The 24259-nt window shown below is 35.6% G+C and overlaps 1 protein-coding gene across 2 annotated transcripts in view; it reads right to left on the bottom strand.

Annotated features, from left to right (window-relative positions):
- Positions 1-2240: 2240 nt before the first annotated feature.
- The window catches only part of LOC145666465 (alpha-galactosidase MYORG-like), a 175426-nt gene continuing 153407 nt past the window's right edge, over positions 2241-24259 (bottom strand). For both annotated transcript variants that reach the window (XM_081733705.1, XM_081733706.1), the window contains exons 3-5: positions 16142-17511; positions 12210-12366; positions 2241-2677 (exon numbers count right to left, since the gene is read on the bottom strand). In XM_081733705.1, coding sequence (XP_081589831.1) covers positions 2478-2677; positions 12210-12366; positions 16142-17511 — 1727 coding nt within the window. In that variant the 3' untranslated portion in view covers positions 2241-2477. The remainder of the gene's footprint in view (positions 2678-12209; positions 12367-16141; positions 17512-24259) is intronic.

The following is a 24259-nucleotide window of genomic DNA, read 5'->3' as shown; positions in this document are numbered from 1 at the left end:
AGTAATGCAGATGTATTGTGGATAATGACATATGCATGAAAATTAACAATTTAAGAACAACATAGCACGCAATTGAGTTTCTACCATGTATTAAGCAGATTGTATAAAAATTGCGTTTTATTTTATTTCATTATAAGACAGGAGCAACCTGTAAAATACAGGAATAACAATGCCAATGAAGAAAAGATTAATTAGGGTTGATAGCTTAGAGACTTGCGCAATACCTTGTAACTGTAAGTTTAAATAAAGTTAAGGCTCGCGATGCTTGTATTTGTTTTAAATGTATGTTTATCGGTTGGTAAATTATTTTCTCGAGTTTTAGCCAAGGAAGAATTCCGATACCTTTCCACTCGAGAACTGTGGAAGTCCTCTCCGTTGGTCTATTGGCTAGCGCATGTGCCTTTGTTGTACGTGGTTCTAGGTTGAAATCCGAGTGAGTTCAAAAATTAATTTTACAATCTTTCACTTTCATTAATCATCTGTCTTCTCTAGCATAAAGAGTGTAATAATAGGACGTTAAACTAAAGAAATTTCATTTCATTTTTTTGATGAATGTGAACCCCTTGGGAGAAAATGGATGTGAAGAAGAAATTTTTCCTTCATTTTTTAAGGGGTTATGGGAATTGGATAACTTGCCTTTCGGCATTGGCATGTAAAATCTGATTACAATTCATCTTTCTTTCAGAATTATTATCGTAATCGAGCCTTTTGGTAAATGTGGAATAAAAGTATTGATAAAACATCAGCGTATGGATAATATAAGCGTATCATTGCTTGAACGCATAATAAACTCACAATTTTTATTTATGAGTACAGAAAATCCCCTTGAACTCACTAAATTTCTTTCAGACTCTAGGTCTCAGGTGACAAAGAATTAATTCTACTGTCTGTTTTAACAGACAATACAATTTTAAAACTTGGGAGCCTAGTGTGCGTGCAATACATAATCATTTGTTGATTAACTTAAAGTGTTCTCTATTATTACATTATAGAGAACACTTTACAACATTAGTTTTTCAAATGTGATTTGTTGACAAACATTTAGTTGGCCTTCACAAATTTCATGGATGTTCTTTGCCGTTCTGAGGTCAGGAATATTTCACCGATAATGCCTGACTTTTCACACGGTCATCAAACAACCTAAAATAGTATAATCAGGTTGCGTGGTGTAATGGTGGAGTATCTTGGTCAAAGTCAGAAACCAATCCTTGCAAACTATTATTTTCACTTATTGAAAGAGCGATGGAAGATAACATAAAACTTCAAATGGAAACAGTGCTTATATGTTGTAGATAGATAACAAATTGAAAATCATGTATTCATAATGTTTATACTCCATTTTCATGAGTGGTGTAATGTTATCTGATTAATGTGTTCTCATGTTTGTTATATGATTCATGTTCATTTATCTATCATATATGACGCACGACTTGAACAATATTGTTACAAATTGTAATGTATACCAGTTTAATTGACAATAATTTTAAAAAGTGGCAGAGCGCTCATCTCTGGCGGATGGGATCCCTATGCAGTAAGCATGCACGTCTACAGTAACTCTACATTTGTTCTTAGTTTCCCTTGGTAGACTAAAAATTAGAGATTCTCTCTGTATATGGCGCTGCCAGGTGTAAGTTTCGGTCATGCTATGAATTCAGATAGCCTTGATGTATAAATGGCTATTTGCTTACACCAGATGTGTGAGTCTTACACATGGGAAGCCTGCACAAGAACCCATGTGTGTTAGATCTAGTCTTAGAGATTTTCTTAGTGCATGGCTTTGCCAAATGTAAATTTTAAGTCATGTTGAACTGATGTGTCAATTTAAAGGAATTTTAAGTCAATCTTTATATTACATTTTATTGAGAAGTCTGATACAAGTTTGCAATCGAGGAACTAGCAAGTTTGCTATAGCCTTAGTTAGGTATGCAGATGTGAAAATTCAAGCTTGTGCATGCCGATAGATTTAGCCTTGAAGATTTGAGTAACGTTATTAAAAGTCTGAAATGCTACTACGTATGAGTTCATGGTGGACAAGTTGTGGACAATATTCTCATTTCACCAATTCCTTCATATCCCTTTATTTCACTAATTGTACGTTTCCTTTAGCCTAAAGGGCATAAACTTAGGACTTAAAAAACTAAATTTTTCTTTTATATATTTTCTGGTTTTACATTTAGGAAGAAGAAGAACCAAAAGCTGAACAAAATGTATATTGTTGAAAGGAATTTATGATTGCTCTTCTAAACTAAATATACATATTAGTAAGCCACAGAGAAAAAAATCCTGCAAATTTACAATTCTAGAATAAAGTATTTCAGGTGTTTGCACTCCAATCATCACGGTCGTAGACCTGTAAGCAATGAATCAACTTGAAGAGAAATTACATAATAAAGAAAATATTAATATTTGTGTATCTTTTATTCCAATCATATAATATGCCAAATTGTTTTTCCAAAAGAGTAACTCATACAAACGTTTCAATGTTTTACTTCGGCTTCTCTTGTGAAATATGCCAATTCATCCAATGCCACTGAATAGTTTCTTAACCAAATAGGTCCTGTGTAAATATCTCCTCTGAGATTATCTCTCCAGGTTCCAATTGGAAGGTAAATGTCTCGTGAAGTAGCTCCTTCGTCAAGAATAGGAGCTGCCACTAAGTCTTCTCCAAGAAGAAACTCTGTGAGAACAGAAAAATATCGGCAAATTTAATCATTACATGTGTTAGTAATAAAGCAGTTACTTACCATTAACATATAGAAATAGTATTAGGTACTATAATAGACTATATTCAGAAATTATTTTACTGTATTAGTAGTACGCAGTAGTGCTGTAGTCCTGATTATAATTTATTTCAAGTAATATAAAGTTGTGTTTAATTGTTGTCTTGAATTGGGACATGATAGGAAATAGCTTGCCCATAATGTTAATTGCCAATTGCCCACGCTCGATTTCAACACATGGTGAGTAACATTTCTTGTAACTGTAGTATTTTTTCTTTTTTTTTCGTTGTTGTTATAAGTAGTATTACGTAACTATTAAGAGTATAGATAGCTTCGCTATCAGACGGCTTCCCATGTCGGACAGGTCTTTAGAGGTAGGAGCCAAATGAAGAGAGATATTATGGTAGTGAGCAGCAACTTTATCATTACCACACTGAGGCTGAAGATAACTGACATCGGTAGGGCTCAGATGCGGACAAAAACAGGCAAGGGTAGGATGTTCTATATGGGTGTTTCATTGTGAGGTGGAAGAACCTGGAACACCACTACTTTACTCAGTCCTTAGAAAACATGGAAAGAGAAATAAGAAAATCTAATATTAGGGAATATGACACTACTGTTTTACAGAAAGTTGTCCCCGGCAATGATGGGAAACAAAGCAAGGCTTCCTCGTTCGTGATCAAACGAACCCCTGCAGGATTGTAACCTGGAATGTGCGATTGCTGTCACAGTATGGAAAACTGGAAAACCTGAAGAAAGAAATGAAACGCATGAAGATAGATATCCTGGGAATCAGTGAAGTTAGGTAGCCTAATGGAGGAGACATGTAGAGCAGGAACTTTAGAATTATTTACTCAGTAGCAGTAAACGGTACAACAGGAGTCGGTTTTGTCTTGAATAAGAAGATAGGTCAGAAATTTTTAGGCAGCTGGAGATACAATGAAAGGACTGTAATGTTGAAGATTGAAACCGAACCGAGGAATTTGACGATAATCCAAGTATATATGCCTACATCAAGCTACACAGATGAGGAAGTAGTAGAAACCTATGAACAAATAAAAGAAGTATTGATGAACGTTCAAGACCAGGACAATTTAATCATCCTGGAAGACTGGAACGCAGTAGTCGTCGAAGGCAAAGAAGAGAATGTAACTGGGAATTTTGGTCTAGGAGAAAGGAATGTGAGAGGCGCACGACTAGTTGAATTCTGTAAAAACCATAATCTGACTGTAACAAACACTCTCTTCGAACAACCGTTAAGAAGATGCACCTGGACAAGTCCAGTAGAAAAAGAAAGATACCAAATAGACTATATACTGCTCTGACAAGCATTTAGAAATCAAGTGAAGAACAGTAAGAGTTACCCATGTGCAGACGTTAACTCAGACCATAATTTAGTTTTGATGAAGAGCGAACTCCGACTAAAGAGGAAAAGAGTGGTAGCACCAAACAAAAGATGGAACACAAGCTAAGAAGAGACGAAAACACGACAAAGGAATTTGCAACTGTGACAGACAAAGAAACGTCTAAGGTAACTTTAGAGACATCACCACATCAACTCGAAATGGGAATCCATGAAAGCAGGGATTACAAAAGCACCTGACGAGCACGTAGGAAGAGAAGCGAGAACTCAACATAAATTGTGGATAAGAGCAGAAATATTGTAGATGATGGAGAAAAGAGACAGTTCAAGATAATAAATAATATAGAAGGTAGAAATCACACCAGGTACAGAGAAGTAAAGAAGGAGAGAGAAAACTGGATAAAAAAATGTGCAAAAAATTGAGGAAAATATAGTCAAAGGCAATACAGAAATGGCATATAGAAAGGTTAGAAAACAGTTCGGTGAGAAAAAGAGACGCATGGACATCATCATATACAAGGACGGGACAGCGCTAATAAAAGAGGAGCAGATAACAAGAATATGGAAGGAATACATTGAAGAACACTACAAAGGAGACAGAGTGAACGAAGAAGAGATAGAGAAGGAAGAAGACTTCGATGAAAATTAATTAGGACCATCAATTTTACAGTTGCGAATTCGACAATGCTTTGGAGTAAATGCAACAATGTAAAGCCCCAGGAATAGGCCAAATACCAACAGAAGTGATCAAGAATTTCGAAATATCAACAAAGGAGAAACCATTTAATCTTATTAATAAAATGTACAACTAGAGAAACATATCAAGAGACTTCCAGAAAAGCATATTGGTCCCTATTGCGAAGAGAAAAGGCTCACAAAAATGCGAAGAACACAGGACGTTAAGTTCGCTTATGCATCAAAAATACTGTGCAAAATTATCGCACAACGAATAGAAGGTAAACTCGAAGAACGTCTAACAGAGGACCAGTTTGGATTCAGTAGAAAAAGAGGAACAAGGGAAGCAATACTGCATCAACGGTTGATCATGGAACAGCACATCAGAATAAACAAACCAATTGTGATAGCAGTTGTAGATATAGAAAAAGCTTTTGAGAACGTAGATTGGAATATCATGTTCAGAGTGTTGAAGAATCTGAAAGTGTATTACAGAGACAGAAGAATGATATACCAATTTTACAGGAACCAGACAGCTCTCTAGGAAGAGATCAGAAGGAAGAAAAATAAGCAAAGGAGTAAGGAAAGGATGTGGACTTTCACTTCTCCTGCTCAACGTCTATATAGAAGAGGATACGAAAGAATTCTTTGATAAAAATGAAAAAAAGCGTAAAAATAAATGGTCAGGTTTTTAGCACAAAAAGATTTACTGATGACTTAGCACTGATAGCGGAGAACGAAAATGACTTGCAGGAAGCACTTTCGAACTTTAACGACCCACTGGGAAAAAACGTGCAAAATGAAGATAAAAAAGAAGAAAACCAAAGTGATAAAGTGCACAAGAGCAGGACAGGAAGGAGCAAGGGTATGGCTAAATGGAGAAAATCGAAGATGTTAAAACTTGCCCTATTTAGGAAGTCTTACATCCTCGGACGGAAGAAGTGAAAAAGACGTAAGTTCTAGAATAGCACAGGCTAAGAAAGCATTCAACAGGAAAACAGGGTTGTTAACATAAAGAAATGTGTAGTTGAACGTTTGTAAACAATTTATTAAGACCCTGGTATGGAGGGTGGTGCTTTATGAATCAAAGAAGTGGGCATTGAGAAAAGCTGAAATGTCCGAGCTGGAAACATTTAAAATGTGGTGTTGGCGCAGAATGCTGCACATATCCTGGACCGAAAGGAAAAGAAATGAAGAGGTACTAAAGGAAGCTAATGAAGGAGAACAGATCATGAAGATAATAGAAAAAAGAAGAAACAGCATGCTTGGCCATCTTAATCGGCACTCTGATTGGATTACTGTGCTGATAGAGGGAAAGGTAGAAGAAAAACCAGAAAGAGGAAGACCAAGCGTAGAATATGTTGATTCATTTATGAAGAAGAGACCTTATCAAAGTATAAAACACCTCTCCCAAGAGAGAGAGAAGATTTAAAATTTACATGTTGCCCACCAACCTATGGTTGAGGTGAACAAGAAGAAGATGTCAGTGGTGAAGTGTGACACTTCTCTAGTCATCGCAAAATTATGGAATGAGAATGTCTGTCTTTAAATGGAGGAATCGAGGGACGTAGTATTGCTCTACAATAAGTGGAAGGTCATTGCTCTTTCAGCTTTAGAAGCTTAGGGAAATACCATAATCCTTAAAACGACAAACATGGCCATCAACACTGTGTGTATTGTCCAAGAAGACGAGGGTTAGTATATCTGATTACTTTGTATTCATCGTGTAACTAAATTTAAAAATTGTATTATATACGTTACAAAGAAAAACAAGCCAAATTACCTAGGTAATTTGAAGGTACTGAAATGCAAACTTTCAATTTAACGTCTCATGTTTATGCTCTTTAAGCTAAAGAAAACAGGTGATTAAAGTTAATGAATCTGAAAGAGTTACTAAAATGAGAATGTGACTGGAAATAGGAGACTCCCGATCCAATCCAGACATGGTATTATCCATCACAAATTATCATGACCTGCCATCACACCAGGGACTCCTCACACATGAGGTAAGTTTCAGTGCCACACTACTTTTAAAGATTTCTTTTATTAGTAAACCTTGCACACACACCTCAAAACAGTTGATTATTTCGCTCTACTTCTAACATAAGTTGTTTCATTATAGAAAACATAACTGAAACAAAATTTGATTTTTTCATTTCTCTTACACTTCCTTCATTCATGTCACTAATTATATTGATTAAATAAATTTTTACTGAATGCCTCTAGAAAACAAAAAAGAAAGTTAACAGAACAGTATTAATAAACGCTGAGTTTCACATGCTAATTGTGACATTCATAATTAGACATAGTAAGATGACTTTTATTGTATACATTTCTGTCAATAACTTTAGCTGTAAATCTTCAGCCTAGAGTACGGACGGTCACTCTAAATTGTCATAGGCTTTTCTTTAAATGTAAGCGAAATCAAGAAGCTTTTGTTTTAACTGATCCACGATACCTTATTTTGATTCTCTCATAGTAACGATACTTACAGGTATTACTGTTATTTACTGTAGTTTAATATATAATTAACTCCCTGTTGAAAATTGTTTATAACTTTTTTAATACTTAACCAATTTTCATGAAACGGAAAGTAAACTTGTTATGCATTGCTAAAATTCTACATAAGCACCACCATTATACATCAGTTTTCATAAACAGCTGGGAATGTTTGCGACAAACTTCTCCAAATACTCTAGCGGTACGTTTGCAAGAACTTGGAATATTCGCTCCTCCAAGTCATAGAGAGGTTTTGGTTTTGTGAGACAAACTTCCACTTTCGCACACTCCTAGAAGAAGAAGTCGCAGTGTATTAAGCCAGAACTCCTTGCTTGCCATTCAAGGGAGCCACGAAGTTCCAACCAGCGTTCTGAAAAATGGGTATCGAGCAACGTACGGACAGGATGTGCGAAATAAGGCGGAGCCTATCTTGCAATTATCCTACGTGAGCCTAATCTTCAAGCACAGCAAGGTATCGTTCTGCATTCATTGTGCTCCGAGTGACGTATGAATTCACAACTTTCGTAGATGTTATGCCGCACCACACTGCGATTTTTGGGCTCTTTCCGACAACCACCTCGGATTCTCTCCTACCCAATAATAACAACTGTGCTGGTTCACAAACCCAGAATCCCCCAGCATGAAACACGGCTTAATCTAATCCCAGGATATTACCGAAAATATGGGACTAGTCTTCATATCTAGCGAACACCATCTCCGGATACTCCAACCGATGACTACAGTCTTCCGGCAATAATTCCTGGGGGTTACGCAATTTCCATGGACAAAAATCCAACTCTTCTTTCAGATCCGTTCGGATTGTGTGTCGGGTTAAACAGCTTTCGCGAGATGCTGTCTTTGCGATTTAAGAAGATATCGAGTGAACATTTCCTCAACCACTTGCACATTTTTTTTTCTGTCCTGGATGTTGATGGGCGACCGAGTCTCCTAATATCTGCTAAAGAATCCGTGTCCATTAGCTTTGAAAGTCAATTCCTTAGGTCTTTGCATCTACCAAGGCAGAAGATCCTTTCACATTTCATCTACCAAGGCACAAGGTCCTTTCATACTTCTCCACCATCTCTATACCTGTACCACGAACCGGGATGCCAACTGACACTATGGTTCACCACTCATACCTCCAATGACATAAATGAGATATCATGTAATAACTTTTACTACCATAAAAGAAAATTGATTTTAGTTTACTGAAAATCTGTTAAGTATTTAAAAAGTTATAAACAATTTTCAATAGGAAGTTAATTCCCACCTATCCTGTACTTACTCTAACACGAATAATTACATCGTTAACAGTCAGTGGACATTAACAAAAACAACACAGATAAACAAGCTTTAAATATCAACTAAACGCATGTGATGTACAGTTCGCGGCTTAGAAAATATTATAAAAAATTTAAGTCCAAATTACTAAGAAACTCTTGCGACGTCATCATATGCACTCAGAAACACATATCGCGAGACTACCTAATCCTGGTATTCAATCCACCTCCTCGTTCTGTTCTTGTCTAAAGCAGTCTGTATGACGTAGAATACTCTTTCCATTCAGATGGAAAAAATAGGGACAATGCTTGTTCTCAAATGCCTTTGTAGAGCCTGAATAGAAAATAATAGTCACTAGATGTTCCCATAGCTTCATAAACGCCTTTATTTACATTCTTTCCCTTCTTCAAATACTGTATATTCCATCAATCTAGGAAGATGTTCCTTGTGAAATCTATGGAAATTGACAATCACAGCAGTAGGTTTTGTGTTTTCCAACGTCTAATACGGCCGCAGAGCTCTAAAATCTACTGACAGAAATGAGTATTATTCAATGATTAATTTCATTTTGTTCCCCAGTAAATGCAAGCAAATGTTCCAGGAGTATCATTTGGGCAGGACAGGAGGGTGTAATTTCCCTCTCCCTTGAGTGTGATAAACACATATTGATATTGTTTGATCAAATGTATAGTGAACTCTGATATAAAAAGTGAAATTCTTATGTCGTCGGAGAATTTCCCGTACAAAATCTACAATGACGCTGCTTTTAGCGACAAACCTACAGAGCTACAATAGCACATTGTTAGAGCTCTTACACTCGGTTTCAAGAGTCGAAGGTTTGATCCCAAACAATGTGCGTTGATGCTGGAAATTGAGAGGAAGAGAGAGATTCAAATGTGGAGACAGGGAGAAATGATATACATATACAGGATTGGAATTGGAGAAAAATGACCGGAGAGCATCCATATTATAACGAAATTTGTGATTTTGTGAAACAGAAGAAGGAAAATTTCCGAACTGCGAAGATCACATCAGGCAGTTGTCGAATTAAGGTGAAGAACTCTTTTTAGTGAATCAGCTGATTACAAAGGGAGAGAAAAATCATAAGATCTGCGGAATTAGGAATTAAAAATGTTCATGAGTTTCGAAGCACGAACTTCTTAGTTATTAATCCTTGATTTTATCCATTCAGCCACTCGGAACTCTACTCAGTTTTATATATATATATATATATATATATATATAGCTTAGTTACAGAGTGCATAATGAACTTCCCCTTGTTCAGGAACATTTTTAAGTCAGTAAAAGTTTGTTACTACTGCATTAATTGAGTCATATTTGAATAGAACCGTCTAATAAAGTAGTGCCAAGTGATCAGACAGAAATCACCTTTTCCGAAGCTCTAGTGGAAAATGAAACAAATCGTCGTAAACATGTTAGACTTTTGAAAATAACACGTTAAAAGAAAGCAATAGAAACACCATCAGAGTGTCACTTGGATGCCAACCTATAACTTGGAAAAACAGAGCGTTTACGCGATTATGTGTTACATGAATGATTAGTATACAAGATTAGGATTAGGAATTAGACTTTTCGGCTTTCTGCATCTATGGCCGTGCTAATTCGTCATGAATGAGGGATGGCGTTACTCGGCGCAATCACACTCCCTACGGAATTGGGAGGAAGAAAGGGATGGAGAAGAAAGTAAAAGACCCGAGTTATTATGTTAGGTATCTTCCTGGCATTTCCCTGGTATGAATGAAGGAAACTCAGCAAGATCGCATTCAAGATTTCTGTCCTTTACACTTTTTCGACCGAGTGTTTCCACCGGAAATCGAACTCTGAGTACGGGTAAATGTAAATAATGTAATAAAAGAATCAATGGAAAGCAAAGACTATGAACGAAACAAAATAAAATACCTACGAATATTATGTTGCCCATTACAAGCTTACATACTGAGCTTCAAAATAAGAATCCTTTGTCTAAGAGGTGAGGATGCTATCACGGTGTTTTATATTCTTCTTTTTACTAGTAGAGCAGAACGGTGAATCAGTTCTAGATCGCTCACTATTGGTGCGAGCAGTCCCTGGTTTCGTCCCAGATTATTTGAGAATGTAGTGGACAATTTCTTATCCGGAGATTTTCTCGAGTTTCTTCCGTTTCCTCCATTACTCTCTTTCCATAAGTTATTTCATAGCCATCTACTTCTATTAATCATCCGTTCCTTCAACCTAAACAACATTATCGTGAAATATAAAATTAAAGATTTCACTTTACTTGTTGCTAGTGCTTAATCAAGTACATGAATAGTTATTTCTTAAAAATTCCAATTGTGAACTTTTTATATATAAAAGTTGTTGTAGAAAAGTTGTTAGACATTAGTCGCTCGAAGACGAATCGCACCATGTAACTATGAATGGAATAAATTATGTAATACTAAACATAATCTCCAGCTCTAGTTGTTGAGCTAGCGAGTTACTCGCCTTTGGTGCACGGGGTCCTGGGTTCGATTCCCGGCTAGAGAGACTTTCAGTCAGAACACATTACAGTGATTCGGATTTCATCTTAAACTGTAAGTTTCTGTCTCACATAGCCCGTGTGCTGAAAAAGAACGATACACTCCAACCATCTACTTGTACAGTACATATAAACCCCGTAAGGTTCAGAGGTTTAGGAGTTATGTCATTGGGTATCCATATAGAGTAGAAGTTAGAGGGCTGAATGTTTCACTGACCTTTCACATTCACCTGAGTGTTTCACATTCAATGTGAAACTTGACCAACGCAGCATTTGTTTCGATGCAAACCTCTTTAAGGATTGCACAATATTGGTCAAAATATCCGAGAAGAATGGAGGATGATGCAGTGTCTTTCAATGAAGTTTTCGGATAGTATCATGAACAACATGTCTATTCTTATAGGCATAACTATTAACATGCCAGAAATAATTAATTCCTCCGAAAAGTAATTCAAGTGTCTTGGAATAAATAGTATGTTGAAATGAAATTAAATTATATTTTTCAGTTTTACACTCCACGGTTTTGCCGTATAGGCTAAAGGAGACGGTGACGATGAGAAATGAATGAAATGGTGAAATGAAGAAAGTGGGAGGAATTGGAAGAACCCCGAGAAAGTCCATGCTCAAGGATTTTATCCACGAAAAATTACATTTGCCGCGAGCTGAGATCGAACCAGAGAGTACATCCACGAGAGGACTAGATCGATGTAGCGATCTAGAACAGATACATCGTTCCGCTCTACATCTACTGATCTACAGCGGCCCTAAATGGGATGTAATTGCATAAATATTCTGTGTACCATGCAGCATGATGGTTCTCAGCGTAGTCGGTACGAAGAACTCGTGGATAACATTACGTCATTTTCGTTTACTCACCTCCATTCTGCTCTGGATTATTGGCTATTATATTTTACTTGTTTTCGTCATTGCAAAACTCGCCTTGCGTCCTGTAGCATTAAAGCTATTAGTATTCATTTCGTGGTACAGATTCTATCATTATATGTGTTTTAAACATTGGTTTACGTGGTCACTCTTTAGTTATTATAAGTTACGTGGTGTCGCTTTTTCTTAACTGACCGACCTAATTAGAAACATATCTAGTAATAAAGCTGAATTCGTATTGCACAAAGGAAAAAGTACACATTCTTCTTACCTGAGTCAATTGTAAGGGCCACTTCATCTGTAGGATCTAACCACCACAAAGGAGGGTTTATGGGAGTTCCGTCTTCTACAGCTTTTCTTGCCAACGCAATAATTGTGTCAGAATACTCTGTATGAAGTGCAGTAAATTTACGGGAAATTTCTACTGTCTAAAAATAAAAAGGGTTATAATAAATTAGAAACTGAAAAAATAATATAATCAATTATTAACTGATCTACTAGTTGTCCTTCAAAATCTTGTAGGAATAATACAGGGCTTCAAAGATATATTGTACTTGGAAGTGAACACATTAAAATGAGATTTTTATTACAAACCTAGCTGAACCTGCGCTGCCTACTCAGCGTTTCGTTCTGTTATAACCATGAATCTCCTTTCCACTGTGCAGGTCTCCTTACTCACACAAGTAAAGGATAGGAGACTCACAAAGGAAGTACATTACTATGTATAGATATTGGAGTGAGTTTGTAGCAAAGGGTCTTTCCTAGTAAGATAGTGAAATCGGCCCTTGATCCAAATTGGGTCGCTATTGACCCAAAAGATTACCGTTGATCTAAAACTATCTCAAAAAGTTGACCCCCTCCCCTTACCGAATTATTGTATCATACATGCTCAAAATTGATTTTTTAAAAATTTTGGTGGGGGTGGTTGAACATTTTTGAAAGTTTCACAGATTGTAGATACTATCTAGATTTAAATGTGATTTTTTTCAAATCCATCGATGCGTATTTTCTTTATTTTTTTCGTGTTGAAAATTTCAAAAAATTGTAGAAAATTTTTTGGGGAGGACCCGTCGCTGATTTTTGGTTAAAAACTTGTTATACCCTTAGGTACAACATATTTTTTTTCGGGGCCTGAAAGTGATGGCAACATTGTCAAAAAGAAATAAAACTGAAAACAAGCACACACTTTTCCCACCATTTTAGGGTCCACTAGGTTAGGGCCCCTTCAAACAATCCTTTGCCAAAGTTCACAATTTTCATTTCCCTTGCATCCCTTCCGCTTTTGTAGTACTTCGACTGCTTCGATTGTGTCCATTTCGGAATAGAAACACGATTTGTGACGTTGTTTCGTTAGTGGCAAAAGCAATGTGTTTTTTTGTGATGTATGTACGCGACATATTTGTCGTTGAGTAAGGAGAACGATAACAGTGTTGTAGCTTTATTTTGCAGGTCCTTCTAAAAATCAGATCCTTCTTAGATAGCCCATTGTCATTTTTTTTCTTGTAAGAATTATAACAAAAAAATCATTACTATGCTTTAAACAATTTTTTAAAAGAGAGATGTAATACAATCCCAAAATGGGGCTTCATCATTACCATATGACTTCGTGGTTCGTCTGTAATATATATAGTTCTGTCTGTTTAAATTTTATTAGTATGCGTACATTTTACTTGTCTATAAGCCTTAGTCTATCGTTCAGTTACAAGCGCGAACTCTTAAGAACCATTTTTATCAGTGTCTTTACTTCCGGACCAATTGGACGCTTGCTTTCTCTAGTTGAGTGTAAACTCCCACCCTCTTAACTATGGACGGCCCCGTTCAGATCCTCTGTCTCATCAAATTGCACTTGCTTTGTGCTTACATTTTTGGTTTTATGTAAATGAAACTTTTCTTTAAGTAATGTGAAAACACTCACACATACACACAAAAAGAACACAGAGCTCTCTCGTGGCCAAGTGGTTATCGTACTCGTCTTTCAGATGGGAGATCTGAGTTTGAAAAAATGAAATGAAATCTTTGAGTTTTACGTCCCACGATTATGCCGGTTAGGCTAAAGGAGACGGTGATTATGAGAAATGAATGAAATGGTGGAATGAAGAAAGTGGGAGGAAACGGGAGAACCACGAGAAAACGCAAGCACACGTGGTTTGTCCACCACAAAGTTCAGTTGGCGGGGTCTGGGATCGAACCCGGGACCCCAAGCACCAGAGGTGAACGCTCTACCACTGAGCCACCGCAGCCCCCCACAAGATCTTAGTTTGATTCGCAGCGGGAGCTCATATGGTTCGGATTCCACCTTAAGTTGTAAGTCCACGTCTCACATAGTCTAGCTGCTGAAAGGGACACCAAACTCAAAATCATCTTCACAAAGAGAATACACATACTTCTTTGTCATTATCAATGTACTGATCGGTACATACGACATCCATTGTTTCTTGTAACAAACTGGAAAAGTTGCTAGAGTGAAGTACGTTACTACAATTTGTCGCTCTTACATAAACGGAATTACTGCATCTCATGTAGTTAGTCAATGTTTATATACGTGTTTTCCGTCTATGATTTCCAGAATACAACAACAGGTTTTTCAGGCACCGACGACACAGCTATCGCGGCGACAAGCATGAAAGGAATCATCTAATATCATTGAGTTTGAAGTAGTTTTTGTCGCGACGACTCTATGATAAAACATCGTGTTCATCAAAGGGTGTAATGTGGAAACGCTATAAGATGTGGCACAACCTTCAAACATTGATTTTTAATTGTTTATTCAACTGAATACAAGCAAAGCGCTTATGGAATTACATTAATATTTCTTTGTCTCAACTAACCGAAAAACCACTGAACCAATCGGTTCCAAATTTTTTGTACTGACGTGTGAGGGTGGTTACGGAGAGAGTGTTTGGCTTAAGTTTAGAGTTGCCCCTCCAGTTTGAAGGTGCCCTTGGACTTTGCAACATACAAAAAACAGTCCTTAAAGTATTAAAAATTGTTACATTTCACTTAACTTTAGTACTCCATGAGCTTCACAAAAATTTAAAAGGTGTTCTTCGTTATTTTTGCGCATCCGTTACACCTGTTCGCCATATTCGCCATATTTTACAACTACCATGCTGCTGAAACCTTCCGCGAATGCTTCCGCATCCGGCAAATAGTACTAACTTCCACATATCTTTTCTCGTATTAAACATAACTCTCCTGACGAACTTACATTCCTAAACTTCAAATAAAAGCTTCAAATTATCATTTCTTACCTCATTTCTCCTGTAAATTTTCCTGATTTTTATAAAAAGCGGAGGGGTAACTCTAAACTTAACCCGAGTGTTTTATCAAGCTGAAAATCAGGCATACAAGTGACTTGAAAAAATTTCGATTTTTTTTATCTACGATTTTTATTCAATGTGGAAAATATATATATTCAAGACCAAGAAATTGATTTTGTTCAGGTCAACTGCGAGGAATTTCATTTAATATCAGTTAGAAGTAGTAATTCAACATCCAAACCTCTAACTTTCAATTTTCTTCGAAGTGAAATATTCTCAGTACTTCATTCAATATTAAGATTTAAGTTTTGTGCAATAAAAATGAATCCATAATTGCAGGACAATACTTCCATATTTTGAAAATTTGTTTCGTTTATTGTTTAGAGAATCATCTTGTTTCAAGTATGTAGTTTAGGTATAAAATGAATGATCTCAACCGTGAATCAATCAAAATAATAAACAAATGCATGGAATATTGTTTCAATTTAAATTTGAGAAAAGTTTAAACAGTCATTTCAAATTTGGTTGAATTATTGCATTTGTTCTCGTCCCCATTAAAGAAATAGAGATACTCGAGTGTCATCTATTAGAGGTAGGTTGTTTTTTACACTTGCATCGAAGACTGCATTGGCATCTAACAAATTTAAACGCATGTTATACACTCTTTTAGTTTAATGTAATAATTTCAAATGTAATAAATAGTATAGTTTATTAAAATCCCTATAGCTTCTTTTGTTTTCATAGTTCTAACTTGGTTAGGAAGATATCATTGAACAAAGGTGCATCCTACAGCTTACGTAAGTACCAAGAAATGGAGCACTGATATTTTTAGTATATTCGAAATTGTCTTGTTATAGGCCTACTTGGATACATTTGATACTTATGAACAAAACGTTATACCGTATATTCAAAGCAATGAACTAATTACCTAATACTGACTTACCTCATTGTCAAAGTCCCAGGGACAGTAAGAAAACTGCAAAGAAGGCATAAATGTATTAGCCTGTAGCCATCGTATGAATAACTCTTTAGTTGGATTTACTCCATAGCCATTTCCGCCAATCATATCAGGCAATACGAAAGTGTAACCAACTGTATTCATGAAAAGTAACGTTGTCACAAGGGTTTTCAGGCCGTTGTCATAGCCCCACCGAGTATCTTTATCTCCCATTCTGACAAAGAAAGGCAAAGTTGTACTTCGTCTTCCAATACGGTCTTCAATCATATTATCTATTTTTGCAATAGTATGAGTGTAAGCTGTAGTGTATATGATAGGTTGTAACTCCGGAGGACCATTGAGTACATATGGCACTGGTATCATTGATGGTTCACCAGAATCAAATTTGAAAGAGTCAATATCATAGTCAGCTTGGATGTTCTTGAGTATTGAAATGTACCAATCAGCGGCGTCTTGATTGGTGAAATCAATCATTCCCCCTGTTCCATCCCACCATGTTACGTCGGCAACATTTCCGTCGGGATTTGTTATGAAATATCCTTGCTCGGAAATTATTTCATATTGTGCACTTTCATGGTTGATGAAAGGATACATCCACAACGTAACACGGAAACCCAACTCCTTCACCTGCTGAACAAGAGCAGACATATTTGGAAATTTGTCTAAATCAAATGTGAAATCACCATAGTTTTTCTCCCATTTGTCGTCGATTTCCAACTGACTATTGTTGAATCCGTAATCAACTATCTCATTGGCCATGTTCAACACATTCTCTTGATTAATACCTTGCTTATATCTTGCCCATGTAGACCAAATAGGATGTCGAATCATCTTCTCATCTGGGATATCTGTTGGTAAACCTATGAATCTATTCAAAGCGTCCAAATGAGCTACTCTAGCATCTTCTGCTGAGCATACATTATATCTTAAGTTCACTGAATCTTGAACAATATATGGAGATTCACTTTTCGCCACTAAACATAGTTGATCATCAACACTAACAAAAAGTGGCACCCCATCTGCAACATAAATATACGATCCATTCGAATTAAGCCAATAAGCTTCTGCTAATCCCGCTGTAAATGCAGTGAGACCGTAAGGTATTGTTTCGATTGGCCAGGTCTGTTGCCAATTTCCAACTCCTCCATACCAATGAGCGTCACCCAAATCGAAACAATCTCTAAATTCTGTATTGTTGCCACTCCAACTTGTTTCAACGCAATTTGCATCTTGATGGTGGATTTGTAATTTTAAATCTTCCCATTGCAAACAAACATCCGCATCTTCGCATAATGACGGCAAACCAAAGTCAAGTAATGAAAGTCCCAATCGACCTTGTAGTACAGGTGCTCCATCTGAAAAGGACATTAACACTTACAGATATAAAGGCTTCCATATAACTAAAAATTAATAACAGTAAAGTTGAAATTTAATTGGAAGTAATGTGCTCACTAATATTTTCAGTGATTGTAAAATTGAAATTATTTTTTGTATGTTCGGAGCAGGTATTAAAAAGCATGTCTAATACAATGGTTATGTGAACGTAAGTCGAGCTCAAGAAATGAGTACTTAATTAATACACTTGGAAATTTGAGTACCACACTTACTGGCAACTCAATCGTAGTTTGATATCATTGCATCCGGTAAGTTAATTATTAGTGAACTTCCTAAGTGTTTGCCGTGCTACAAGTTTTTCTCAGCCACGACACCATGCTCCTTCAACTCAACGAAACATAAAGAACACTGTTATGTTCCGCAACATATTAAATACTACTGTAAATCATTAGTTCTGCTATGCTTGGTAAGATAAATGAAAGTAATTACATTCTTGATTGTTTTATTCGGCTCATGTCGATGGGGCAAATGTATAAAATAATAGACTAAAACATTTCACTACTATATACTTCTGTCACTAATAATAACACAAAAAAACTTTAATTTAAGTTATTAGGATGAAATAATATGAAACGAATTTTACAGTACCAATTTACGTATAATTTGAGAGCAAGGGCTTAATTATCACACTTCCACTAACCGCTACATCGAAGCAGCATTATACAAATACCCCCGTTTGTATTCTAGTCGTTAATGAGATACGATCGGTTGAATATTGAATATTCTAAATATTATTCTGGACCTATCTATGAACAGATGGCGTGTCATAAACCTAGACAACCTTCTAGTGTTATGTTCAAAAATGTGATATTAGATTGTTCCAAAAGCTACTACAGGTCCTTTTAGAGAAAAGTAGTGGAATGTACTTGTACAGCGTACAAAGTGACTGAACTGCCTGTAGGTTCCCGTTAAATACCTTCACTATTAGTTTGTAGAAATCTGACACGTTGCAGAATCGAGTTTGCTCAGAAACTATGATTACCAGAAAAGAAAGGAGAGATATTTATTATTGTGTCTTATTAGTTGATGCTGCGAGATCAGAACGTAGATTTTCAGACTTTCGACATAACTAACTACGTCATCTAATTTTAACTTGATTTGTTACCTGATATAACATATGAACAACAATTTTATATAAAATTTGATAAAAAAGTAACGAGATGGATAACTATCCCTCATACTCAGAACTGCACGAAACAGCATCCGCTCTCAGTACTTGTGAACAAAGAGAAATAGAAATGGAACACAGGGAGATAAAGAAATTAAAAATATTATCCACGGTAACACATGGGGGTTCTAATATAAAATAATGGTGTATAAATTATCATGGTCCAAAAATGCTTGGGTGTCATTATGCAGGGTGATCATCATAAGTATTTCTTGTCTGTAGCAAGTAATTTGCCAATGCAGGAAATTAAAATAGCTTTCGGCAACCACACTAGGAACATATGAGAAGTCCGTACGTAAGTGACCGAGAATCGACCTTTAATCAGCGGTTTAAAGAGTAGCTGTTCTAACAACTCAAATATCAACAAATCGAATATCAATTACGAGTTTCCACAATTTGCTTGCTCTCCGTTCAAATCTCATCCTTATCTGTTTTTCTGCCATCCATAACATCCATGAAAGACGTGTGTGAAGTTGGTCCCCCAATTTTAAATTTCGACTCGAAACCGAAATCAATCGTTTGTTTTCTGTTTGTTATTGATTGTTTTGAAGAAAAAATAGTTTGTTTCGAAGAACGTACCGATATATTCACAAAATAAAGTTGGGGGGACAACTTCGCACTGGGCTCCACTTTCAAATTTCGACTCGAAACCGAAGCCCATAGTTTGGTTTTCGTTTGTTACTGATTGTTTTGAAGAAAGAATCGTTTATTTCGGAAAACGTACGGAGATTTTCATAAAATAAATTTGGTGGGCTACTTCACGCGAGTCTCCCCACTTTCAAATTTCGAATCGAAACCTAAGCCAAATGTTTGTTTTTTTGTTTGTTATTGATTGTTTTTAAGAAAAAAATGTTTGTTTCAAAAAACATACGGACATACAAAATAAAGTTGGGTGCCAGCGTGAAGTTGAGCCCCCCCCCCCACTTCTAAGTTTAGACTTGAAACCAAAGTCGATCCTTTGTTCTTCGTTTGTTATTGATTATTTTGAAGAAAAAAATGTTTGTTTCGAAAAATGTACGGACATAGTCACAAAATTAAATTGGGAGCAACTATACGCTGCCCCTCACTTTCAAATTTCGACTCGAAATCGAAACCAATCTTTCTTCTTCTTCTTTTTTTTTTTTTTTTTTGTTATTGATTGTTTTGAAGAAAGAATCGTTTGTTTCGTAAAATGTACGGAGATTTTCACAAAATACATTTCGATTGTCACTTCACGCTGGCCTAAACACTTTCAAATTTCGAGTCCAAACCGAAACTAATCGTTTGTTATCGATTGTTTTGAAGAAAAAATCGTTTGTTTCGAAGAACATAAAGAATGTTTATTAAAAATAAGGGGGTTTCTAATTTACACTGGCCCCACTTTCAAATTTCGATTCAAAACAAGCTAATCCGTTCTTATTCTTTGTTTTGAAGAGAATCTTGTTTGTTTTGAAAACAGAGATATTTACAAATCATATTTAGAATGTGGTCAAATTCACCCTGGTTCTTTTTTCTCACAAATTTCGATCCAAGATCAAAATCAATCGTTTGATATGGGTTTGTTGTTGTGTTTATTTTGAAGAAAAGTAATTTGATTCGAAAAACGTAAGGATATATTTACGAAATAAAGTTGATAAAGGTGTTTTTTTCTCATTGGTTGTTAATTCTTTTGAGGGAAAAGGTAACTTGTTTCGAAATAGGAAAAGGATATATTTGCAGGATAGGTTTGGTAGTCAACTTCACACTGCTTTTTCTACTTTTCAATTCCATATTCAAACAAATTGTTTGCTTTTCCTTTCTTATTGGTTTGAAGAGAAAATAGTTTGTTTCGAAAAATATTAAGTCATTTACAAAATAGAGGTCAGTAGGCCAACTTCACACTTGTCATTCAAATTTCAAATTTCGATTTAAAATCAATCATTTATTTTTCGTTTGTTATTGATTGTTTTGAAGAAAAATCGAAAAACATTAAAGATATTTTGATAATAAGTTGGTGGTTACCTTTACGCTGGGCCTCCACTTCCAAATTTCATTCAAAGCGGGAAACGGTTAAAAGTAAGAAGAGAAACACAATCAATAGCGTACGCAGAAATTCGTTAAGCGGAGGTTAGAGGGGTTCAGGGTGCGAATTTTATATAATTTCAAGTGCTTGTGTATATGAACAGAATAATATTACTTGAAAGGGGAAATTATCTTGTGATAGTGCAATGCATTTTATTGCTTCAACAATTGAAAAAGGAAAAGATTAATAATAGTAATAATAATGCCTGAGACAAACATAGATTGAATAATAAACCATATTTCATTATTTTATTTTAAACTTTGAAATTAAGAATTAAAGCTCTACAAAAAATACGAATTGAATAATAGCGCAATACTTTATATTTCTTTATACATTACAAATTAAGAAGAAAGATTGTAATACTATTTGAAATGAACAAAGATTGAATAAAAAAAATGTTCATCATTCTCTCTTTATATTTTAAAAAGTAACAGTGTCACATGTACACTACTTGATGGAGTTTGCTTTCAATGTCATGACATTTTACGAATTATTGAAATCATAAGTACTAGTAGATTTATATCACTTCTGGTTCTAGTAAAGAGATTAGAGTGGAGATAGAATATATTCTTAGGATACTTAATTGATTGCAGAAAACCGCTTTGTGCTATATAGTACCGTTTTCACTCTATGAATTTCAACACTGAAACCCTACTTTTATCAATTTTGCTGTATGTTAAGCAATATTGAGAACCGAAACCGCCTGAACCACCTTTGAAGAACTTTTGCGTATGCCATTTATTGTGTTTCTCTACTTATTTGTAACCGTTTTCTGCTTTGAACGAAATTTGGAAGTGGTGGGCCAGCGTAAAGGTGAGCCACCTTATTATTAAAATATCTTTAATGCGTTTCGATTTTTCCTCAAAACAATCAATAATAAACGAAAAATAAATGATTGACTTTGATTTTAAATCGAAAATTAAAATTTAAATGGCCAATGTGAAGTTGGGCCACTGAACTCTATTGTAGAATTTGACCACATTCTAAATTTATTTTGCAAACCTCTCTTTCTATTTCCGAAGAAATCGATTTTCTCTTCTAAACAACTAATAACAACGGATTAGCTTCAGTTTTGAATCGAAAATTAAAAGTGGGACCAATGTAAAGTAGCATCACTACTCGTCTTGTAAAAACTCTTTATGTTTTTCGAAACAAACGATTCTTTCTTCAAAATAATCAACAACAAACGCATATCAGACATTGATTTTGCTTTTCTATCGAAATTTGTAGGAGGAGGGAGCAGGGTAAATTAGACTACACCCCAGATATATATCTTGCAAATATATCCTTAAGTTTTTCGAAGCAAACAATTATATCTTCAAAACAATCAATAACAGACGAAAGACAAACGATTGGCTTCGGTTTCGAGTCGAAATTTGAAAGTGGGGGGGCAGTGTTAAGTTGGACCCCCAACTTTATTTTGTGAGTATCTCCGTACGATTTTCGAAACAAACGATTTTTTCTCCAAAACAATCAATAACAAACGAAAAATAAATGATTGACTTTGATTTTAAATCGAAAATTGAAATTTAAATGGCCAATGTGAAGTTGGGCCACTGAACTCTATTGTAGAATTTGACCACATTCTAAATTTATTTTGCAAACCTCTCTTTCTATTTCCGAAGAAATCGATTTTCTCTTCTAAACAACTAATAACAACGGATTAGCTTCAGTTTTGAATCGAAATTTAAAAGTGGGACCAATGTAAAGTAGCATCACTACTCGTCTTGTAAAAACTCTTTATGTTTTTCGAAACAAACGATTCTTTCTTCAAAATAATCAACAACAAACGCATATCAGACATTGATTTTGCTTTTCTATCGAAATTTGTAGGAGGAGGGAGCAGGGTAAATTAGGCTACACCCCAGATATATATCTTGCAAATATATCCTTAAGTTTTTCGAAGCAAACGATTATATCTTCAAAACAATCAATAACAGACGAAAGACAAACGATTGGCTTCGGTTTCGAGTCGAAATTTGAAAGTGGGGGGCAGTGTTAAGTTGGACCCCCAACTTTATTTTGTGAGTATCTCCGTACGATTTTCGAAATTAACGATTTTTTTTAAAACAATCAATAACAAACGAAAAACAAACTATTGGCTTTGGTTTCGAGTCGAAACTTGAAAAAGTTGGGGGGGGGCAACTTCATGCTGGTCCCCAACTTTATTTTGTGAATATGTCCTTACGTTTTTCGAAACAAACGATTTTTTCTTCAAAACAATAAATAACAAACGATGAGTTGAGTTGATTTTGAGTTTATCGACCCTTTTCAGCAGCGAGACAATATGAGACGTGAAGCTACTGATTAACGTGAATCCGAACCACATGAGCTCGCGCCGGGAATCGAATCCGGGTCTTCCGCGCCAAAAGCGCGTAGGCTAACCGCGTAGCCACGGAGGAGCTCTGATTTTTATGATGAAAAATGCATTGGAAACAAATATTAATTATTAAGAAGTAATTAATAAAACATATAACTTATTGTTAATAACACTGCTTTTCTGTGAAACAGAGAATTATACAAGTTCGCATACAAAACTCTAATAACAAAGTTTATACTCTTAATGTCATACTGAATTCCAAGCTATCACGAGAAGTTCATGAGGAAGATTCCTTTAAAAATGTGCATATTCTGGATAACAAATTACAGGAGTTGAACCTAAACAGAAGGATGAGATCATCACATTCTTCTGAAATTTTGGGTGTGATTTGTAGAAGTGGAAAGCCTTTTCTTAGTGAACCATCGACTATTCGCTTCAGAACAGTAATGGTTCTGTATCTCTCTTCTAAGTGGCTAATCTTAAACTGAATACATGATACAACTTCTGCTGATTTTTATTTCACGCATTTTAGTCCAATTGATGTTCTTTACAAGATTACTGAGAGAATTCAAAGTTCCTTGGAGAGCATTTGGAAGTCACGAAAGGGGCTTTGTATTAGACAATATATATTGTATGATTGTCTTCTACTTGTCAGTTTCACTATAGGTTACAGCTGAGAAGATACAAAAATATTACCGCAGAGCTTAAAAACTGTAGATATAGAGCATTATTGACTGAATCTCGTTGTCTGTCGATGACGTTTCCAGAAAAATCCCAGAGATGTCAGTGATATTTATAATTCTTTTCAAAGATACAACATTCAAGCCATTATTGATAGTGTTGCCAATTTGGAGGAAAAATCGCTAAATCTAGGGGATTTGACTTCGAAGATAACGACAAAATAAAACTTTTCCGATTAGCGAATTTTTTTGGTGATTTTTGAATGACAATTTGGTGACTTACTTACAAATCTAGCGACTTTTGTGCTCCGAACAACTTGTCCTGTAATCAAGTACTATTACCTCGAATTAGATCAAATATATGTTTATTTTCCTTTTGCTTATTTGAATCAGCACAAGTGTTGACTTGCTGGGAAAGTACATAGCAAGTCCACACATTCCCGCATTGATTCCCGTTATTTCTTGCTCTCTAACAAGGACCAACTCCAACCTTTAGTGT

This window comes from Thermobia domestica, chromosome 12 (genome assembly GCF_964235325.1).
Source record: "Thermobia domestica chromosome 12, izTheDome1.hap1.1, whole genome shotgun sequence".
Taxonomy (NCBI): Eukaryota; Metazoa; Arthropoda; class Insecta; order Zygentoma; family Lepismatidae; genus Thermobia; species Thermobia domestica.
Note: the sequence above shows the minus strand (reverse complement) of the source record. Positions and strands in the feature narration are given on the sequence as shown.